Here is a 21,738-nt window from a genome sequence, read left to right on the forward strand (position 1 = left end):
CGCTGTAATGCAGTTAGCATACGACGTCGCAACTAGAGCTTTGGATATGAATATTAGCAGCATAGATATTTAAAAACTATTATATTACACTAACGATGAGTTATTGTTAGAGATTAGTTGTAACGCCAGGTGTTTTGGAGACTTTCAAGAGGCATGTTAGTTAAACTAGGGAGGATGATGATAGAAAGAAATGTTACAGAAGTGACAATACTTCACACTATGGCAACTGAATTTTAGAACAGTTGGGTAGTTCTTCAGCAATATGCATTAAGCCCGTTTATACGAATGGAAATAACAAAATAATAGTTTTTACAGCTTAGGTTAGAATACCACAAGCTAACGGTATAATATGTTCCAAATACTTCAATGAATTCCCATCGCTCATTCAACAAAGCAATACAGAATGGCAAAATATAAATGGGCTGTAACAACAGTGTTAACTCTGCATTTTCTTCATAACGCTGGATTTTCGTCAGGTAAGAAGATGTTTATACTCAGTAGTGTTAATTGTACAGTATAGCTGCCATCGGTCATTTTTAAGGCCGTGTAATAAAACGTGACTAAATCAGGCACTCATAAATATGTTAATAAGTTGAATATTAAAATTCTAATTCTGTTTTTTCCGAATTGTTGTATTGTCTCGAGGCGCCAAATCCGCCTCTAGATTGAAGATTATAACCCCATCAGTGGCTTTGTTAGTAAACCGCTTGGTGACTTTTTTCCTGACGTATAAGATGAGTTTGTTTCCTAATCGATTAACTGATGATTTAACTGTATACATGCTCAGGGAGCTTTTACGATGATGACTACTATTATGGATCCGGGGACATGCCATCTATAGATACAAAACAAACACACCCGTTTCGAGATTTTTGTTACGAAGATCACGATTGCACTGACATTTTCAAAAAATATTGTTGTCGTGAAACGCAAAGATGTTGCTATGTGAGGAATCAGGCTGGGATTTATGCAGGAGCTAAAAGAACGTGTACGAATTCGTATAAGCAATACACAGGAGTAACTTGTCCTCAATCGGATTTTTCTAAAATTTATTGCTGTTATGAAGGCTATAGATGCTGCAGTGCAACAGATATTATGAAAGTAGGCCAATTCGTTATATATATCATGTTATGTCATTTGTAAAGTTTTGAAATGAATCTAATGTAAAAAAATTATTAGTCCAATAGTTAGGCTTACCATACGTCCCGCTTTTCAGCGTCTTGTCCCGCCGTCCCGACAAGTCAGCCAAAAGTCCCGCTTTTGCGTTCAGCCATCCAGCATAATACACGAACATGTTCTCGTTACTGATGTTGCTGTGTAGGGCAACGCTAGCGTACTTACTGAAGGTGAATGCGTTATTTCGTTGTTTCCCGCTAACATTGTTAGCAAACGTATCACATGTAAAATCAATTCTAATTGTTCTTGTTCGGACGTTCGCGTGAATGTAACATTGAACAACGTTTATTTAAAGGTGTTATCTACAGAAAAGCATGCTTGGGCGAATAAGTAAATTCTCAATGCTTGAAAACGGCAGACTATTTCATTAACATTTATTCCTTTTGCTGTACATAAAAAACTCTAAAATTCGGATCATTTGTATCGTTAGCGTCTATGCCTTTCTAATTTTCGAACTGAACTCGATATTTAGACAGAGAATATGCGCATGAACTCTCGATGACAATATAGTTAATGAAGACAGCCGGGATGGCTCAAATGTAGGCCCATGTAGTAAAATCGGAAACTGTAAAGTTACAGAAGGCGTCCCGCTTTGAAGTCAAAAAATATGGTAACCCTACTAATAGTTCACCAGTACTTTTGCAGCAAACAATACTTAATTACAGTTGGATGATATATATATGTATATTTTACTTAAGAGTATATCGCTCTCTTTGACAAAATGATATTGACTGGTACAATATTATACCTCCATTTTTTATCGAGACCTATACTTGGACAGGTTTATTAAAAATTATATATGTATAATATTGTATATATATATCCCCTATTTAGTGTATTAGATATACTGATCGTGGTGAGTGTATAAAACCTAAAGATGACCAAGCACAACTGAATCATGTGTATGTGTCTATCAATAACAAAATATTACATAATGCTGAGTGAACTATATTATTATTATTATTTTTAAAATCTAGATGACATCATACCCCGACCCAGATCGAGACGCAATTGACAAATCGGGGTAAGTAATAAAAGTTAGGGATTCAGTGAGAATTTTGAAGACATGCGTACAAATTGTGCTGGCTTGTGATCTAATTATTATTTAATGAACAACAGCTCATCCTCTGGACTAATTGTAATTTTGAAAGAGCTCAAAACTTATATGTAATGGCACTTCTGTCGTTTCATATATATCTTTTAATTTTGACTCACGGGCACTCATTTTCTACTATAATTATTGAATTGATCAAAACATAGGATAGTTCGCGTCAGAAATTGAATCACTAATAATGCTTCTGGCGATACGACTGGTAAGTGTTAATACTCCCAAAAAACACGTATATTTTTGTTACAGTGTCACCAGCATGGGAGCGATCGCGGGGTTCGTTTTCTTAGCGGTTATCGTTGCCGGCACATTACTAACTATAGCAACAAGATATATTAAAGTTAAAGTTCGTAGACAACACGGACGAGCTGGAATCCAGTCACAAGCCTACATAGATGCTATGAATCGAAGATTAAATGGAGAAGGTACGACAATAATATACAACAGTATTTCATTTGTGATCATAAAGTCAAAGTAATAACTATTATAGATTGAATTAATTGAATATACGGTATCTTAATTTGATTGACTTGTTGTTCACTAATTTCTGAGAGACTTTAAAGCCAAAATATTCAAAAGTAATTAGAACATTCCGTTTGATAGTGCTTTTCCATTAAATGTAGCTCGCATTGGACAGTGTTACGCATTACCTGTTTAAATTTTTGTAACCAAAGCCAACCTCGTATCAATTGTTCATAAGGAAAAATCAGGCAATGCTCTCAATATTAATATACACAAGCCTAATTTTACCCGCATATAATTACAAAATGAAGAACCATACCATTTTGTTCGTAGGAAACTCTGGCAACAACAACTCTTCTGCTACCGGTACAAATGACAGCCAGCTCCCTCCTGATATATTCTATATCTCTCCATCACCGGGCGAATCACAAGACCTGGATGAGGTAAACGTGGGACCGCCACCTACATATGAAGAGGCAGTTGCAACGTGTCCGGTTGTAGCAGAGGAGAGTTCACGTCAAGAGCAAGCGCAAACACCAGAAATGGTCAGGCCACAGCAGCGAAACTTCAGATTCAGACCACCTACACGACCAAGTAGACTAGACTTTATAGAACTGTCGGTCTTTAAAAACAATTTGAGTTCTGTATCTGAAGATGATTTAACTCCAGATACCGTAACAACTATAACAATACCAAAGCAAGAAGCGTCGAATGCTTGAAAATAATTTGCCCCAATAGAGATTGGTATGGCGGCGTTTCTTCTCAAAATCTCGTCAAAACTTTCTGATATTTCAGTGAGTAAGGTGATAACACAACACAAATACACTATTCAGGTAATTACTCCAGACTACTAACAGAAAAAACTGAAGTAAAATTGAGGCAAGTCGTCAAATAAAAATATGTATTTTCTACAAAGAAGCGGTGATGTTTGACATTTTTTGAGATCAAAGTGTACTTCAAGTCATTGCTTTTGTTTACATGCTCGGTTCAACAAAATATCACGATTTGTTTTACCGTAAATATATACTACTACGATTTGACATCTTGCCCTGGAGTTTTTACATCAAATAAAATATATTTCTTACTAACCTCGTTTTGAAAATATATAATATAATATTGCTTCATTTCACTGATTTCGTTAAAAAGTAGTAGTCAGCACCGGACTTCCTTCTACAAAGTGGAAATTGAAGCTTAATTTTTGTTGTTGTAATGTACAGTATAAAGAGCGCATTGCCGTTGCCATTCAGTCACGAAAGCCGTTTTTTCTCATACGAAACCATTGAGGTGTCAATGTACGAAACAAGTGTTGGGAAATTTAAATCGGTATAGGTCAACCTAATAACCGAAAAACATTGATGCAGAAGCAACTGTTGCCAGATTGCGAGGGTATAATTGGCCAAACCCAGCTGACAATTTATTATTGTATAGAATTTCCAACATATGAATCTCATGGGCATAGGATAGTTTGCACTTTTCAACTTCATCTTAATCTTGTAAATTGATCATTAGAACCTGTTACAATCAGCACGAAGTTTCATATATTTTTTTCCCCAGTACTGACAGCATTTTATTGGAAGATGGTCGGTATGAACTTGTGACCAAGCATAAAAAAATGTATAGTTTTGACAGCTATGCTCAGGCCTGCTTATAATTATCCGTGTACAATGCGCGAAAATGCTGCATCAAAGTAACATAGCAGAACATGGGTATTGTTTTTTGAACTGCGAGTTATTTTTTCCACCATAGAACGGCCGATGCTTTTGATTTATATGTAAACGATATTGCTGATGTTGTTCTGGATCATGCATCTCACCATCTTCAATTCACGTCGATCAATCAAAAATGAGTAGAAAAAAAAAGATCAGTCAGGCTATTACGTGATTATTTATATGGAATAAAATAAGATGCTAATTAACTGATAAACTCTCAACAAAAGCGCACAATGGTTAATGGTATATCTTGTATCAACTCCTAGGCCTGTTCTTCGATGATGCGCTCATGATTTATTTTAGATAACTATCAGCAGGTCATTAACAAAGTCATGTACCAGATTTTAGTTTATCACGCGGAATTAAATCTAATTAAACCTGAAACCTAACCCCAAATCCATCAAGACTGTATCTATAATAAAATTGTTCCCACTTACCTTATATTCATCACCATCTGGGGTAGCCCTGTCATTACATCCGACATGCCGTGGTTACGGCAGCAAAATTTTACCCGCCTTTGGTTTTCAATTTGCTGCCGTGGTAACGGCATCTCGCCATTGGTTTATGGCAGCTAAAAAGTCAGTCGCCATGGGTTTGGCCATAGCGGCCATGGTTTGGAAACCACGCTATGGTTTTGCGGCAGCTTCAGACGCCACAAAATACTTGAAACTGCACTTGCAATTTAGAGTCTAATCCAGCGTTTCCCAAACTGTGTTCCGCGGAACACTAATGTTCCGTGAGCGACTTCCGAGTGTTCCGTGGAAAATAAATCAAAAATACGTCTAAATGGGTCACCATGGCGATCTTAGGGATCGTGGAGTTGTCGCCCAACCGACCGTTCAATATCGTGTCACCGTTGGCACAAAGCGGACTTACTAAGGGAGGGTAGGGGCATATTCGTTAACCGTCGGCCTAGCTTTTTGACTGTTAAGTTCATTATCATGTTTGCAGCAATCCTTTTGGTTTTGCTATAGGCAAACAGGTAGGTCTTAAGAATAAAGGCAAATGGTCAACTCTTCTTCCGTCATCTCTGTCTGATTTTACTTTGAAATGCTGAATAATTTACTCATGTTCGATAAACTCGTTTCAGCAGATCGATAAACTGCAGCTCGCGAAGTTGCAGAAAGTACGTCTATCTCCATTAGACGTAACATTATAGAGGCAAACACTACGTAATGGAAAGTAAACGATATAGAAAGGTAAAATGAATTTGTTGATTCATATACACAGCATTCAAATTGAGAAACAATAAAACATTTATAATAAATGAAATATGTAATATATTCAATCATATTTTAGGTATGTTCAACATAATTCTGAGAATAGTTTTTGCGGCGCATTTGGCAACTCGCCACAACGAACCCATTGGGAACCGCTACATTACACTGTTTTTCTCTAATAACTTTACCCTTTCATTTTTTAGTGTTCCGCGAGGCGAGATAAAAAGTGTAAGTGTTCCGTGGCCGAGAAAAGTTTGGGAAACGCTGGTTTAATCTATCAACATGTACAATAGGTAAGGTATTTGGAATTACAGTGATCTGCCCATTAACACGTCAAACAGAGTGAACGAAATATTCGTTTGGTATGATATCATGAAATTAAGAAATAAATTTTACAAATTACCTTCTTATTATAAATCGTCAGGGCAGCCACTGTTTAAAAACTTTCACTATGGTGAGTAAGTGACTGAACACATAGATCATTGATTTTTTGCGCGGCTGTCGGTGATATATTAATACGTAGACTTTGTAATTTAACAGTAATCAACAACGCGTGAAAATATTAGGCCTTTATTTAATTAACAAATGTGATTGACTTCACGAATATCTCATATGCTATTATTTGATAAGCAAATATGGTCATTGTATCACGCCCGCTTCCTTTGTCTATATCGCAGTCGCAGAATAACATTTTTGTAACGATGTCCCAGTAAAATCACCAGAATGGTATACATAGCCTGTTACGACCTCATAAGTGACTAACCTGCGGTACGATTTCAGGCCGTTGACCTTTTTACAAAATGGCGGTTTAATTATAGTTTTATACATTGTCCGGGCATCAGTCAACGATAAACCAATCATAACCAGAAATTTATCAATAGAACGTTGCTTGATTATATGTAAACATTTGTGTACTCAAGGTAAAATGGAACCGGAAATTTTCTCGTCACAAATTCTCTTACGACGACCATGAAAACAATGTTGATGTGACCAGTATTTACGGACTGATTATTACGACTGTCTAATAAAAGTTGAAGCTTTAACACCATGTATAAATTGCACGTTGTAACTGAAAATTACTCAAACAAATTGTGAAGGACTTGAGAACAATTCGCATATTTTCGCGTTTCGATGAGTTGTGATATTTCGAATAAGATGCTGCGATTTTACGTCACCGTATTCTTCAGCATTTCAGCAATAATACATCAGAGTAAATGTGAGTCATTTTTATTTGAAATATCATAAGAATAATTCACGAAAAAAATTATTTTAAAGAGAAATCATGATGTCACAACGAGGTTACTTGTGCTGAATTTTGATTGTACATTATTCGTTGCAAGAATTGTGAACAAAAATGTTTACTTCGTTAGGAAGCTTTATGCTAAGAGGCCAAAAAATTGTTAGTCGGTTTTCTACTACATATATATAAGTGTGCGAAAATATTTTCATGGAACGAGTGCAATCAACAAATCCCGTAATCGTTTGTGGATCTGATGGAATGTTTCCCTACCAGTTTCCCTTATATCAATTTAGCAACAATTTGGTTTTTAATTTAATCTGAACTACAAAAATCTTTTTCTTCTTAGTTAACGCATATTTCAGTTCCTATATAGAAAATTGTACTTTTGTTGATGAATTTTACATCAAATAACGTATGTTCAACAATAAATAATGGCACATTCTGATTGTAAATTAAAGTAAAATGAATTTTAATAAAAAGAGCACATAACATGAACAGTTAACGTTGGCACAGATAAAGTAAACTCTTTTGAATTTTAGGCGAAACAGAATGCAACTATACAAATCCAATCACCATCTTTATTGAAGAGTCTGAAATTACTGTTATTGAAAAACAAGAATCTTCGGTTCTGATGTCGGTCTTGGTAAATCGATCGCCTTCCCACGTGAGAGTTGAGGTCGAACATGAAAACCTTGTCAAAGAAGCAATTGCACCAAACCGTACATGTTGCGCATGCAACTATTTCTTCCCAGCGGAAGTGTCAAAAAAGGCGAAAGGTCCCTACATTTACACATTCACAGCAAGGGAATTGCTTTTGCCTTACGGTCAAGTCAGTTCTGAAATAAAGCTCGACGTTATAGGTAACTGTGTTTATATTTTAGTGTTTATGATAAAGTTTGGTTTGATGATAAGTTTTAAATTTTAAAGTATGTACGACACTGCAATGGAACCGAGAGAAGTTGTACAAATGACAGTGTACCGAAAACGGTCTGCGTTTTCATCTATTTGTGCATTTAGTTTTTATGTTAATTAGACAATTTTACCAACGCCAAAATATTCATAAGCAAGTACAGAGGTTGCCATATGGCTTCACGAATTAAAACCCTCTTATATCCGTATCGGTATAATATTATTGAACATATATCTTCCTGTCCCAGATCAACCATTGGATCCGATTGGCCAAGGAGTTATACCAATCATCATTCTGTTCTTTGTTATATTGGTCATGTTCGTTTCTGTTGCAATAATATTATGCTGGTAAGTAGACTCTTATAATTATAAAGTTTTTGATCCGGTAAAAGTTGTTGCTGCAGCAGTAATTTATTTAATAAATAATAACCGTTAATCTACTTTCGGGCGACCAAGCATCCTATCGGCAAAGTAAAAAGTGACTTAAAGAGGCTTGCAAAAAGCATGTAGTTCGAATTAAATTGTTCTATAAGTAATGTTGAACTAATTCAATTTCTTCCTTTATCGGATGTCATTTAAAATGCCACATAATAATTAAATTTGACTATCTCGATAATAATCTTATTTCTAACCTAATCACACTTTACACTTCATCGCTATACGGTATCCGATAGCGCTCTAAAAAATTCAACTTCATTCTTCATTTTAGGAAATGCAGGTACGACTCTGATATTGAAGGCGCTGAATTCCATAATATAGAAGAAAGGAGATATCGTGGAAAGAGAGAAAGTACAAAAAGCAATTTGGAGCAAGAAGTGTATTCAATTTTTGATGATTGAACAATATTCTAACATTAATACTGTATAATAATATGAGGAACATAGCATAATGATGCGTATACAGATTTTGCCAACGGTAAAATGATTCCTTATTGTTTATAGTGTTGTTCAATAAGGAGAATTATTTACTATATATATATATCACCTCATCAAAATTTACTGCCATGAATCAAATGCCAAGGACAATTTCATCTTTGTTATCCTAAATCTCTCACTATTTTAAATAAATATACGGGAATATGTGAAAATTTAATTACGCTTGTAACTGTGGCTATAAAACCTAGATAGTGTTTTCTTTTTCGACTTGTCATTTTTATTTCTACTACCTTATCGTGACATGTATTATTTCTCACTGTAAAATAAATTTATACGCAATAAATCCTGTTTAAACCAATACTATTTATTTAAATAAATATCAGTGACCTGTTAACGATCAGATTTTAACTGGGTCAATGCAAACAAACTGTATAGAGTGGAGTTTACCTTGGAAAAGTGAGTAGGTTTATAAAATTTAAAGTTGCTATTAGCATTGAAGAGAAATGTTTTTAAATAATTTATACTATAACAATAGAAGCCTGAGTTTCAGATAAAACTACAATACTGCAAACCCATGTGATTTTATTTTTACATCGCGCCTCCCCTGGTGATTTAGTTAGAAGTCGTCGGAGTTTACTCTCCCAAATGGTAGCCAGTTTCAATCGTGAACTCGAAAAGTGGAACAAATCTTATCTTCCAGCTATATATTTCTCCATAATGAGCTCTAAAATTTTTCTCTTTGTCAAGTTACATTAACGTTTCACGGCCTTTACTTCTAGACCGCGTATAATATCCGAATTTTTACTTGAAAATGTGAAGAGATAACACAAAATAAATAGGTCCTACAGACATCAATCTCAATGACCAATAATACAATAATGATGCTCTTCATCATATATAAATCGCTATGCTGATCAAAACTAACTACATCTATTTACGGAAAATCAGAAAATTAATGTTCTTAAGCGATTAAAAGTTATTCATATATAAAATAGTTCGGACAGACGCGACCATATTATTCTATATTATCGATAACAACAATAACAAGTGTTCACGTTATATACAAAATATTTTTTTGACAATTACAAAATGGGAAAAATAGTATGGAATGAATAAGAAATAGGTTACTCAAAGCAATCTGCAGTACAACTGTAAGCGAACGCAAAACAACTTCAATATTCTGAATAGGAAGTCCATGCAAAATTAAAATTTTTATTTATTTGTACAGTTCCAATTCGTTTAATTGTGAACATTTAACATTTTGCTTATTGAAGAGAATTCCAATTAGTTCAGTACTAATTGAGCATAATTTAAATTATTTACAAGGCAATATTGATTTCTGCAACACTCATTGCTTAAAAATGTTTATTTACAAAGCTTTCTCATTCGTAGTACACTTCAAGTTCACCAATCACAAAATTCTTCCCATTTGGCAGCAATAGCGCCTCCACCTATTGCAGCTACCACTCCTCCTCCGAATAGACAACCAATTGCAATTTTGGCAACCACGAATCCAAAGATACCAAATGCTGCCAAACCTCCAGTTGCCACGCCCAGGACGACTGCGATGCCAATAAGAGCACCAACTTTCCACCAGTTCTGAAAAATAATGTAATTAATGTGTTTACCTGAATCTGAGATTTCGCAGCTTTATGTAAACATCAAAATACATCTTCCCATTGTGTAAATTCACCGCTAAGTACGTTATCGCAAATTGTCTAATTTTGTTTCTTTTCAGTTTCGAAATTTGTCCAAAATTATTCGTTAAATGTTGGGGACATTTTTGTTGACGCTGTTGCTGTAGTGCAGAAGAAGAGGCTCAAATTCATAATTTGCGATATGATCTTGGTTTCAATATTCTCCGTGAAGTAATAAAATAATTTACACACCGTCTTTTTTACACCACTTTCTTCCAATTTCTTTCGCATTTTCTCATTTTCTTTCAAAGCTTTGTCGTACTTCTTCTTCAATGCCTCATGTTCTCTAAGCAGGTTCTGAAAAAATTGAAGATTGTATATATTTTGTTATGAATACCACGGTACAAAAAATATGTCGATCGTAAATCGTATTATGGATTGAATTTACAGTTGCATAATTATGCGAAATCCGAGCCAAGCCGTAATGCAGGGGTCGGCATCGTACGTCCCGTGGGCCAGCTCTCGCGACGCTTCGCTGAATTATAGGGACAAAACGGCCGTTTGGCGATGAATTGCTTTTATAATACATGCTTGAGGAGTTGATTTTATTCTTCACATAACAGAATTATTGCGAGACATGTGTAGATTATATTATAATCTAGCAATAAAGTGAAAAGCTACTCGTTTAACAAACCTACAATTTAATTATAATTAGACAAATAGCAACACGCAGAAAAGTTGATGCTAAGTGCCGAGAGTTCAATGGCGCAGAAAATATTCGAATTGAGCTTCTTGAGATGAAATGCAATGAAGAAATAAAATTCATATTTCATTCGATAGATGTATCACTGCTTGATTTTATTTATAAAAAGTATCTTCCTGAAGAAAATCTCAAACCATTTACATCGATGTTTGGGAATACATACGAGTGCGAACATCTTGGCTTCCTCTAGCGTGCCGCCTGATGTCGAGAAGCTATCAAGCGTGATGCAACAACAAGTATCACAGTCTTCTCGCGCTGTTCAAAATCTAAAATTTCAACTTCTGATCGGTGTGAAATAATTGTGATTAATCGGCCATCCGTTCGGTTTTTAACTTTCTTAAAATAAGTGCGACCCGCCAAGACTTGCAACCCTCAATTTTGGCCCGCGAGGTACAGTGGATGCCGACCCCTGAGGCGTAATGTATGTTTTTGTTTTTCTTTGCTGTGTTAAATTTTTTGCCGTTTAGCCCTTGACTTCCTCAGCGATATCCGCTTCTCTTCTTTTGTGTGGCTCTGATGAAGGTTTGAAGTTGGTTATATGGCCAACCAAAAAAAGCATGTTGCACACCTCTGTGCTGAACATACTTATTTTTACTGGAAGCACATCGTGGCAGCTGAATGAATGCTGAGTGTTATGAGAATTAAGTTCAGTTATTCCTGTTGCAGTGTGCTACACTTTGTTTATATTCCGTCATTATTACATTATCGTTCTTTGTGTTGTGATCACTGATTATCGTCAAGCGACAACGGACTGCATTTGCCTTACTGCATTAGTTACGTGCCGTTACGAGTATTAGACGGTAGTCCGATTAAGTTTGGCTATACTTAGTGACTCAATGTAATTATGTTGCATGTTCTTGTGTTTAGGTTAAGATGCGTTTTTAGTTTCTTAAAGCCATAATTTTGGTTATAATAAATAAACTGTCATAACAATTTAAGAAACTAAAATCTTAAATATGGATGCATCGATGAAACCAGTGAGACTTGACCTAAATCTGAATTCTCCAAGCGCGGCAAAGGAATGGAAGCACTGGCGAAAAACATTTGAGAACTACATTGAAGAATTAGAGATGAGTGTACAAGAGGGCCAGTCTGTGAATAAACTCAAGAGGCTAATCAACTCAGTATCTCACAATGTTTATGAATATATTGAAGATGTGGACGCTTATAGTAAAGCTATGGAAGTGCTACATAACTTATATGTCAAGACGCCGAATGAAATATTTGCACGACATCTGCTAGTTACGGCAAAGCAACAAACTGGTCAATCCATCGACGAATTTTTACAAACTCTGCGTAATCTAAGTAAAGATTGTAATTTTAAAGATGTTTCTGCCGCGCAGTACCGCGACGAACTTATACGTGATTCTTTTATCAATGGTATTTTGTCAAATAACATCCGACAACGTCTTTTGGAAAACAAGGACTTGACTCTTGAATTAGCGTTTTCACAAGCTTCATCACTTGATCTGGCGCAACGTAATTCGTCAGCATATGAAGCATCTCGAATCGACGAATTGCAACCTTCCGCATTGGCCACTTCCGAAACCTCTTTCGACAATGAAGGTATAGTAACTGGCCGTATAACAGGGCGAAAATGTATATTCTGTGGATATAATTACCACAATCGTCAAAATTGTCCCGCACGCAATGCCAATTGCTACAAATGCGATAAAAAAGGCCACTTTGCCAAACTTTGCCGATCAAAGATGAATAAATCTGAAGACTCTTCATCTATAACGGCGTCAGTAAATCCATCAGTCCACGATTTGCAATCAGCACCACGGTGTTTACTGCCGGCAACACTTCCAGTTGTCATAGCTGGTCGCAATACAACTGCGTTGATAGATACCGGAAGCTCTCTCTCTTTTATAAACGAAAAAACTGCGAGAATGCTACGTTTGAAAATTTTGCCTTCACGGGAAAATGTAGTGATGGCTGTCCAGCATCTGCAAGGAACGACTATTGGATCCTGTTTAACTGATATGATAATTGGTAGTCGTTCATATACCAAAGTGCCTCTTAAAGTATTTCGAGGTCTTTGTTGTGATTTATTGCTCGGTCAGGACTTTCAAAGACAACATGAAAGAGTCATTTTCCCTTTTAACGGCTCTCGTCCTGAACTTCTAGTTCAATATGAATCAAAAGTATGTGGTTTAGCTGCTGCAAACTACACCCCGGCTTCGTTATTTTCTAATCTCATGAAAAATTGTCATCCGATAGCTGTCAAATCTCGCCGTTTTGGCGCGTTAGACAAAGAATTCATCGCTAAAGAAGTTTCGAGAATGTACAACGAAGGAATTATCAGGCCAAGTTCTTCGCCGTGGAGAGCACAGCCTTTAGTTGTGAAGGATCCATTGACCTCAAAACGACGATTGTGCATAGACTATTCACAAACGATAAACATTTATACAGAGCTAGACGCCTATCCATTGCCGCGAATTGATGATATGGTTAACGAACTTGCTGGATATTCCTGGTTTTCCACCTACGATCTGAAATCCGCGTATCATCAGATTCCAATATGCCAGCAAGATAAAATTTTCACTGCGTTTGAAGGCGATGGTAAACTCTGGGAATTCAATCGTATTCCATTTGGAGTGACCAATGGAGTACCAGCTTTTCAGCGGCTAATGGATGAAATTGTGGAAAAAGGCAATCTGAAAGATACATTTCCATACCTCGACAATGTAACTATAGCTGGACATACAAAAGAGGAGCATGACTATAATGTGAAGAAATTTCTCGATACTGTTAAGAAAAACAATTTAACATTAAATGATGCAAAAACAGTATCAAGTGTACGAAAAATTAACATTTTGGGATATACAGTGGGTAATAATTCAGTAGCTCCAGATCCCGAACGCCTAGCTCCATTGAGAGAACTCCTACCTCCAACAAATAGTCGCGCTCTGCAAAGAATAATTGAACTTTTTGCGTATTATTCGAAATGGATTGTAAACTTTTCAGACAAAATTCGACGACTCCGCCAAGCGAAAACATTTCCTTTAGATTGCGCTACAGTACAAGACTTCGAATCACTAAAAAGAGAAATCGGAAATGCCACTTTGAGCTCAATTGATGAGCATGTTCCATTTGTTGTAGAATGCGACGCATCGGAAATTGCAATTTCAGCCACACTGAATCAAGGAGGGCGACCAGTGGCATTTTGGTCGCGTGTTCTACAGAAGAGCGAGAGGTTTTATCCTGCTGTAGAAAAGGAGGCAACGGCAATCATTGAAGCTGTGCGAAAGTGGGCCCATTTTCTGGCAAGACGTCCATTCACTATCGTGACCGACCAGCGATCGGTTTCTTTCATGCTAGATAACCGTCGTCGATCCAAAATAAAGAATAATAAAATTCAGTCCTGGAGGCTGGAACTAGCCTCTTTCAGTTACGACGTTAGATATCGACCTGGAAAACAAAATGCCGCACCTGATGCTTTAACACGTTCTACATGCGCATCAGTTTTTCCCACGTCATTGCAAGAAATACACGAAGGTTTATGTCACCCGGGCGTCACAAGACTTCTACATTTCGTCAAATCGAAAAATTTGCCTTTCTCGACTGATGACGTTAAAAGAACTTGTAAATTATGCCGCGTATGTGCGGAACTTAAACCGAAATTTTATTCCCCACCGTATGGCACATTAATCAAGGCCACACGGCCATTTGAAAGACTGAGTATGGACTTCAAGGGACCTTTGCCATCACGGACAAAGAACGTATACATGCTAACCATTGTCGATGAATATTCTAGATTTCCATTTGTATTTCCATGCACCAATCTTTCTTCCGCTTCAGTAATAAGCTGCCTTGAAAAATTATTTGCTCTGTGCGGACTACCTGGTTATATACACTCTGATAGAGGAAAATCTTTTATGTCTGCGGAACTAAGGGATTTTCTGCTGAAACGTGGTGTAGCCACCAGTCAATCCTCGCCTTATCACCCAATTGGAAACTCCCAAGTTGAACGATTCAATGGAATCATATGGAAAGCCGTGCGTTTATGCTTGCGTACATATAATCTGCCTATCACACATTGGGAATATGTGTTACCGAAAGCTCTTCAATCGCTCCGATCTTTGCTTTGCACAGCAGTCAATGCAACTCCACATGAACTATTTTTCAACTTCCAACACCGCTCTCCCAGTGGTCATTCATTGCCTACCTGGTTGTGCGAATCAAAACATGCTTTTCTGCGGAAATTCGTTCGTTCGCACAAAAATGACGATTTGGTTGAACAAGTGGAACTAAAAAATGTGAATCCCGCATATGCTCGAGTTCGTTTTTCTGATGGGCGGGAGAGTACGGTATCGTTAAGAGACTTGTCCCCTTGTCCAGTCTCCCAACGATCTTCAAGTCACGATAGAGAGTCTCAAGACTTTTCTCCTGAAGATAGTGAAACAAGTACTAATGCGTCACCACTAAATGATGGATGCAACGTTGACCGAAATGAAGAGTTCAAAATTGAAATTCCAATTAGCTCTGACAATGCTAATAATGAAAGGATTGCCACACGTCGTTCAACTCGAACTAACATTGGTGTTCCACCAGAACGCTATGGTTTTGAAATATAGACGGGGAGAATGTTATGAGAATTAAGTTCAGTTATTCCTGTTGCAGTGTGCTACACTTTGTTTATATTCCGTCATTATTACATTATCGTTCTTTGTGTTGTGATCACTGATTATCGTCAAGCGACAACGGACTGCATTTGCCTTACTGCATTAGTTACGTGCCGTTACGAGTATTAGACGGTAGTCCGATTAAGTTTGGCTATACTTAGTGACTCAATGTAATTATGTTGCATGTTCTTGTGTTTAGGTTAAGATGCGTTTTTAGTTTCTTAAAGCCATAATTTTGGTTATAATAAATAAACTGTCATAACACTGAGTATGTATCACTGATGGCCCAGTCCCAAAATTTACTACAAGACATCGGTATCAATACTTCTGGAACTGAAGTTAGATCAAGAATTAGTTGATTTGACCTTACCTCCTTGAATGAATAACTCGCTTATTATCAATAAAACAAACCTCAAAAATTTCACCACCTGATTCACTTATTCCTTGAAATGAACATACATAAACTGGCTGAAGTCGTGACAAATACTGTATAAGGACAATTTGTTGTATTGAATATTTCAATATACATGTATTTTTTGCATGCAATAGGTTGGGCAAATCTTTAAAATAACGAACAGCGAATCGAATATTGAAAAAACGAATGCCATTTATCTAACCGAATATTTGGAAGCGCGTGAGCTGCGGCACTTCACTGTGGCGCTTGAAAATATCACTGAAACGATAGAATAATACAAGGAGAAGGTCAACTATCGTCTTCGCAAAAATCACCCTCCCGGAATCAGTAATGATAATATTCGGAAGGTCACTTACAAACAGCGATAACGATGATCAAAGCCAACACGAATAGTACGAATTAGAATAAACCTAATTTAGAAATCTGGGTTTTGGAGTTACAGCTTTAATTATCTTCAAATTATGTCAACGCGTCGCTTACTTTGTTGTCCGCCGACGCAGCAACATTTAACTGGAAGAAGGATTGCTTGATCACGCTGACGAAAAGCAATTTACAAATTTATCGAGTAAAAATAGCGTATTGTAAACTATTTTTTTCGGTCTTCTTCTTCTAAACGGGACTATCGACCCCCGGCGTCATGGCGTCGATTCCGACTATACATTATTCGATAGTATTTAGTATTCGCTGAAAATTTTCGAGTTACTCGATTCGAAAAATATATTCAACTTTTCCCCAGTAACTGAAAAAATAAAAATAAACCAAAAAAGTGTCATTCAGCAAGTATCATAATTACATACTTCGTGACTCTCGGCAATTTTTTCCAAATTTTTCAACTTTTCTGCATCCTTTGCCCTTTCGGACATAATCTTTTTGAGCTTTCTCTTCAGCTCTTCGTTTTCTTTGCAGACACGCTCACACCTTGCTATTCGTTCAGCCATATCAGCCTGAAAAAGTTGTACGTGGCGGAAATTGATCATCTTGTAAGATGAATTGCAATACAGAACATCTGAAATCCAATCAAATTTCCACCGATATCTTGATATTTGTCCCGTCCTGAGCAAAACACGCTTTTTATCGCTTCGCATCCTGCATTGCAGGCCCCGGTTATGTGATGGTGATCATGTGTGAAGAAATGTTTCATAGTAAACGGGTAGTTCGTGAAAATTTCCACATTATCAGCTTGATTTGAGAACAATCAGGCCGTTCTATTTTCCCCTAGATTGGGCGCATACCTGATCTATAGTTACTAGTAATATTGCAATAACATAACAAGTTTTTACACGTGAAAACCTATTGATTAAATAACCTGTCGAGGTAAACATCCAGTTGTGCGTCTGATTCGTTTTAATAATATGAAGCAAAAACATGTAGGCTTACAGTATTTATTTTCAACTGATTATAAACTTTACCTTTTCCATTTCTAGATTTTCGACCTTATTGCTTAATGTTCTCATCTCATCCATCATCTCCCTCACATCGCCCTTTGTTAACACGTCACCTTCTGGGTGCCCAATTCTCTAAAAAAAAGATATGCAGATATCATACAAAAATATATCATATAGTGTGCAAGATAAACCAAATGTTTGTTTTAATGCGTGTTTAATGATGACCGATAAATATGTTGACCTAGCTCAATAATGGTCTCTGAGTAACGTAACACACTCTGGCATTTATAGAGGATGGACAAACCAAGAGACAAACACTGACAGGTTCATCGTTGATCCAACACTAAATTTTCTGTTACACACTACATAAAAAAAATTTAAATTATTGGAAGCGTAAAGAGATCACAATGAAATGTTTGTCTAGATATAGTGGGATTCAACGCAATGGATCGAATCCCCCCTCCCTCCGCTCCCCCACGGAAAAAAATTTAAAAATCGCGCCGATGCCAAACAGCATTGCTTTCGCCCGTATATGTCTATGCCGGGACACTAATATGTAATAGTTTTGTGTAATGTATTTATGTCCATACGTGCAAGTTGTACGTGGGTTTAAAGTCAAACCGAACTAAAAACTAACTATTTTCTTGCATCTTCACCAAAAATTCCAGTTATATCGACAAAAGCGACATTAATTATTATCATTGCGTAATCACTAATCACATATTTCCAAAGTCTGGCGTTCATTAAATCTGCTTGTGTTGATATATGCGCCCAATGGTATGTATCAGGCATTTGAGAGAGTCATTTGCGTCGTAGATCCTAAGAGCATGGTCAAATGCGAATGAGTAGCAAGCAATCGTGCAAAAGAGTTTCGGAAATTCGGCTGACGTTTTTAATATGCTCAACATCAAACTAGTACAGGAAACAATTAGTAAACGAATGTGTTCTCACGCCCGATGCGGTTTTAAAATTTTCTGTTTTGCATGAGCTTTCAATCTTGTTTACACGGGTATTGGACGGCAAGTTTTCTGAATAAACCAATTTTAACAATATGATCTACGTAAGACGTCTATATCGTAGATCTGGGCGGTCTAAACTGCGGCCGGCTGGTTGCGTGCGGCCCGCAGAACAATTTTAGCGTACACTACTAAACCATTGGCAGATATTTGTGTTTATTAGCAAACAATTTTGCTTCATTTTCAAACCACCAACTGGAAATAATACAGATGTTGGGATTGATGTTTGTTAATATCACGGAATTTCATTGTTGTATCTATAAACGTCAAGATGGTGGCTATATGGGAATGACCTTCTATCGGTAAATAGAGAATGAATTGGTTTGTTCTGACAGGAATAAACCGAGTAGAAGATCTCGCGTCAAGTAACTCTTCATTTGAAAAGCGTTTCTCGCCTTTATTTTAGTAAAAACACTCCTCGATTTTCAAGCGTTGGCCACGTGACGAGCAGCAGGGCTGACAGAGCGCCTCGCGATCCAGCTTTTTTTTAAAAAAAAAAACTTTTAACTTAAACGGATTTTGTTGTTTTACGACGGTAGCTCTAGGCCTGCTCACGCTACAAGTAATAATTTTTTTTTAAAATACAACAATTCATTATACGATGAGTGTAGAAAAAAGGTGACAGGGGAAAAGCATTTCCTTACCACAGCAAAGTTAAACCACAGTGTTAGGTGTGTTTTCAAGTAATATCCGTCACGAAAGAATTTAATTTTTAGCGACAATACAAAACCAAACACGAGAAAAGATACCGAAAATATCATGATATTTCTCGGGAAGCAATTTTAAAATAACTAAAGGCTTCATATAGTTTTCTTGAAAAACTGATTTGAACGATAAACTCTCATTCTTAAATATATTTGAAGTCAGTAAACTCGCGATGTTTTGATAACTTTTGCGTTTTCTCCGACTGCGGCCCGCGAGACGTCTTCAAATGTTTTTGCGTCCCTTCAACCTCTCAACCTTGGACCACCCTGTCGTAGATTACTACATCTCCGTTTCGCAATATAAACAGTAATCCGAAAACGATGCCATTCATGTCTTGAGAATTATGGGATTCTCTATCAAACAAAACACCAGAATTTTGTTAAAAGGATATTCTGTAAAATTGAAATTGTAGTTTATAAGATGTGGAACCTCATGGCAATGGATGTGGAAATTTTCCGCAAAGTTTTTATTCTCCGTCATCAAGCAAAAACACTCAGAATTGAAAATTCAATAAGTTTTTCCGCAAATAAAATTACTAAATTTTTACCTCGATTGTTGCCCAATAGATGTTGTAAAGATATCATCATTACAATTACTAATCAATACATATACTCAACACTAAAACGATATAGTTTATACTCATTTAATCTATAGTCCTTCCTTTACGCCTTTGTTCTATGGATATTATTCACTTGACTAGTTATCAATAAAAAAGAGACAAACTACGTATTGAGTCTATAGTAAAAGTATAACAAATGGCACAATTAAGAATTGGTCGAACAAGTGCATTCATCTTGAAATAAAAGTTTCAAATTTTCTACGTTACCTCTTCGTTCGATACATCATTTGCTGGTACAAAAGCAGCTTTATTCGCATTTCCCATGTCTTGCTTGAATTGTCAAAAAGATTTACGCATATAGATAGGCTTGTTTGTTTCTCCGCAGACTAAAGTCCACAGTCTTTCCTTGTAACGATTTATACTTTTTCGCAGAAAATGAATAATAGCTGGAAGGAAGCAATCAAGTAATCGAATCTCTAGTGCAGCTTTCGTACGTGGTAATTACCCTGGTATATGTATATCCATTGTAAGTAGACTGCATTGAGTGGACTTTATACAGTTTTAGCTGAAAATTTCATGCATTCGATTTACTATTTTGCTCAACGTAACCTGGTCATTTAACAATGTTTTTGATTATAATATTGTATCGATTCTGTTATAATCTACAAATACAAACTGGATATGATATTAAATTTGGACTGGCAACAAATTAAACCATTATCGTCTTATTTTTCCCGTGTCAATGGTATATTTTTGCCCAGGGGTCTCCAACGTGCGGCCCCGGGTTGAGATTTTTTCAAAATACACTAAAATCTTACGATGTTAACTATGAGTTTTATCGTGTTCGTATTTCATTCTATTGTAATAAATAAATTTTTATTTATTATGGTGAAATAAACAAGTTTCGGTCAGATCATTGAAGTGTGCAGTTATGAATTATTAATTCTGCATATGTGCAGTTAAGCAAAACTGGAATATTATGAACTTTTTATAAAGTAGTAAACACATACGCAATGTCGAAGAAGCGTAAATATTCGGAAGAGCACAGAATATTTAATGAGAAGTGGGAGGATCTGTATTTTGTGTGAAATTATAATAACAAGGTTCGGTGTATCATATGTTGTGCAATTATTGCTGTTCGAAAATATTGCAACGTCCGACGACTTTACAGCTCATTACCCCGGGAAAAATACCATGTCTATACTGAAACAATTCTTCACGGAAAGTCACGGAAATAAAATTTTCACTGATGAAACAGACAAATTTTCTCTCTGACATTAACAAAACTTGTGAAGATTTGGTAGAAGCAAGCTTTGCCATAAGCGAGATGATTGCGAAATCGTCGCGTCCTTTCGTTGGGGGAAGCTTTATTAAAGAGTGTATGTTTAAGGCTTGTGAAGTAATTAGCAGCAATCTTTTTTTAAATGAAAGTTAACAAATCAGCCTTTCACACGCGACTAACGGACGAGAGTTTGTGTGCTGTCTTAAAGACTAGCAAACCGACGCGAAATAGACCAAACATCGAGTCTCTCACCGCTACAAAATGGTGCCAATTATCCAGCACAAGTAAATGAATATGTTTCATGTCTCGTTTGGTGTAAGATTCGAGTGTAATTTCAACAAATATATTGAGATTTCTTTGTTAATTTTTGTATAGCAATTTTGTACCTAATTTGTTGGTTTGTGGCCCGCGTCGTCAATAAATTTCAAAAAGTGGCCCGCGACATAAATTGAGTTGGAGAACCCTGTTTTAGCCGCAAGAGTTACTAAGTGTCTGCGATAAGAGGTGTACTACACGAGTGGTTCCATTATCTTTACATTCCATTCCGTTCCATTATCTTCAGTCTCTGACCGATATTCTCGTTTGTTACTTTGTGTTATCGCAGCACACTGAAAACGAGGAGTAAAAACTTTCACTGGGTTTTGCGATA

General features: G+C 36.5%; 3 protein-coding genes across 5 annotated transcripts; 2 read left to right on the forward strand and 1 right to left on the reverse strand.

Annotated features, from left to right (window-relative positions):
* Nucleotides 1-289: 289 nt before the first annotated feature.
* Nucleotides 290-3,865, forward strand: LOC120332963 (uncharacterized). Its single transcript, XM_039400311.2, has 5 exons — nucleotides 290-476; nucleotides 788-1,101; nucleotides 2,154-2,200; nucleotides 2,534-2,709; nucleotides 3,080-3,865. The coding sequence occupies exons 1-5, from the start codon at nucleotides 404-406 to the stop codon at nucleotides 3,463-3,465; spliced, it is 996 nt and encodes a 331-aa protein (XP_039256245.1). The 5' UTR covers nucleotides 290-403; the 3' UTR covers nucleotides 3,466-3,865.
* Nucleotides 3,866-5,863: 1,998 nt separating this feature from the next.
* Nucleotides 5,864-8,971, forward strand: LOC120333158 (uncharacterized). 2 transcript variants are annotated; one of them, XM_078119306.1, is made up of 5 exons: nucleotides 5,864-5,968; nucleotides 6,596-6,891; nucleotides 7,455-7,775; nucleotides 8,073-8,172; nucleotides 8,534-8,971. In XM_078119306.1, the coding sequence occupies exons 2-5, from the start codon at nucleotides 6,807-6,809 to the stop codon at nucleotides 8,661-8,663; spliced, it is 636 nt and encodes a 211-aa protein (XP_077975432.1). In that variant the 5' UTR covers nucleotides 5,864-5,968; nucleotides 6,596-6,806; the 3' UTR covers nucleotides 8,664-8,971. The 2 variants fall into 2 exon arrangements, with proteins under 2 accessions (XP_077975432.1, XP_039256454.2); XM_039400520.2 differs by lacking the exon at nucleotides 5,864-5,968 and having other exon boundaries at nucleotides 6,146-6,891.
* A 731-nt stretch (nucleotides 8,972-9,702) lies between these two features.
* LOC120333159 (uncharacterized) lies at nucleotides 9,703-20,262 on the reverse strand. 2 transcript variants are annotated; one of them, XM_039400521.2, is made up of 5 exons: nucleotides 20,075-20,233; nucleotides 17,552-17,659; nucleotides 16,940-17,086; nucleotides 10,589-10,693; nucleotides 9,703-10,298 (listed from the first exon to the last, which is right to left on the reverse strand). In XM_039400521.2, exons 1-5 carry the CDS (start codon nucleotides 20,129-20,131, stop codon nucleotides 10,104-10,106), a joined length of 612 nt encoding a protein of 203 aa, XP_039256455.2. In that variant the 5' UTR covers nucleotides 20,132-20,233; the 3' UTR covers nucleotides 9,703-10,103. The 2 variants fall into 2 exon arrangements, with proteins under 2 accessions (XP_039256455.2, XP_039256456.1); XM_039400522.2 differs by lacking the exon at nucleotides 16,940-17,086 and having other exon boundaries at nucleotides 20,075-20,262.
* Nucleotides 20,263-21,738: the final 1,476 nt, after the last annotated feature.

Source organism: Styela clava, chromosome 13, assembly GCF_964204865.1.
Source record: "Styela clava chromosome 13, kaStyClav1.hap1.2, whole genome shotgun sequence".
NCBI lineage: Eukaryota > Metazoa > Chordata > Ascidiacea > Stolidobranchia > Styelidae > Styela > Styela clava.

Coding starts and splice junctions, on each gene's coding strand:
- LOC120333159 (XM_039400521.2), bottom strand. CDS start 20,131: ATGGGAAATGCGAATAAAGCTGCTTTTGTACCAGCAAATGATGTATCG. Junction 17,660..20,074: donor ATGATGTATCGAACGAAGAG/GTAACGTAGAAA, acceptor TCTTTTTTTTAG/AGAATTGGGCACCCAGAAGG. Junction 10,694..16,939: donor AAATTGCCGAGAGTCACGAA/GTATGTAATTAT, acceptor CAATTTTTTCAG/AACCTGCTTAGAGAACATGA.
- LOC120332963 (XM_039400311.2), top strand. CDS start 404: ATGGCAAAATATAAATGGGCTGTAACAACAGTGTTAACTCTGCATTTT. Junction 1,102..2,153: donor GTGCAACAGATATTATGAAA/GTAGGCCAATTC, acceptor TTTAAAATCTAG/ATGACATCATACCCCGACCC. Junction 2,710..3,079: donor TCGAAGATTAAATGGAGAAG/GTACGACAATAA, acceptor TTTTGTTCGTAG/GAAACTCTGGCAACAACAAC.
- LOC120333158 (XM_078119306.1), top strand. CDS start 6,807: ATGAGTTGTGATATTTCGAATAAGATGCTGCGATTTTACGTCACCGTA. Junction 7,776..8,072: donor AATAAAGCTCGACGTTATAG/GTAACTGTGTTT, acceptor TTCCTGTCCCAG/ATCAACCATTGGATCCGATT. Junction 8,173..8,533: donor GTTGCAATAATATTATGCTG/GTAAGTAGACTC, acceptor TCTTCATTTTAG/GAAATGCAGGTACGACTCTG.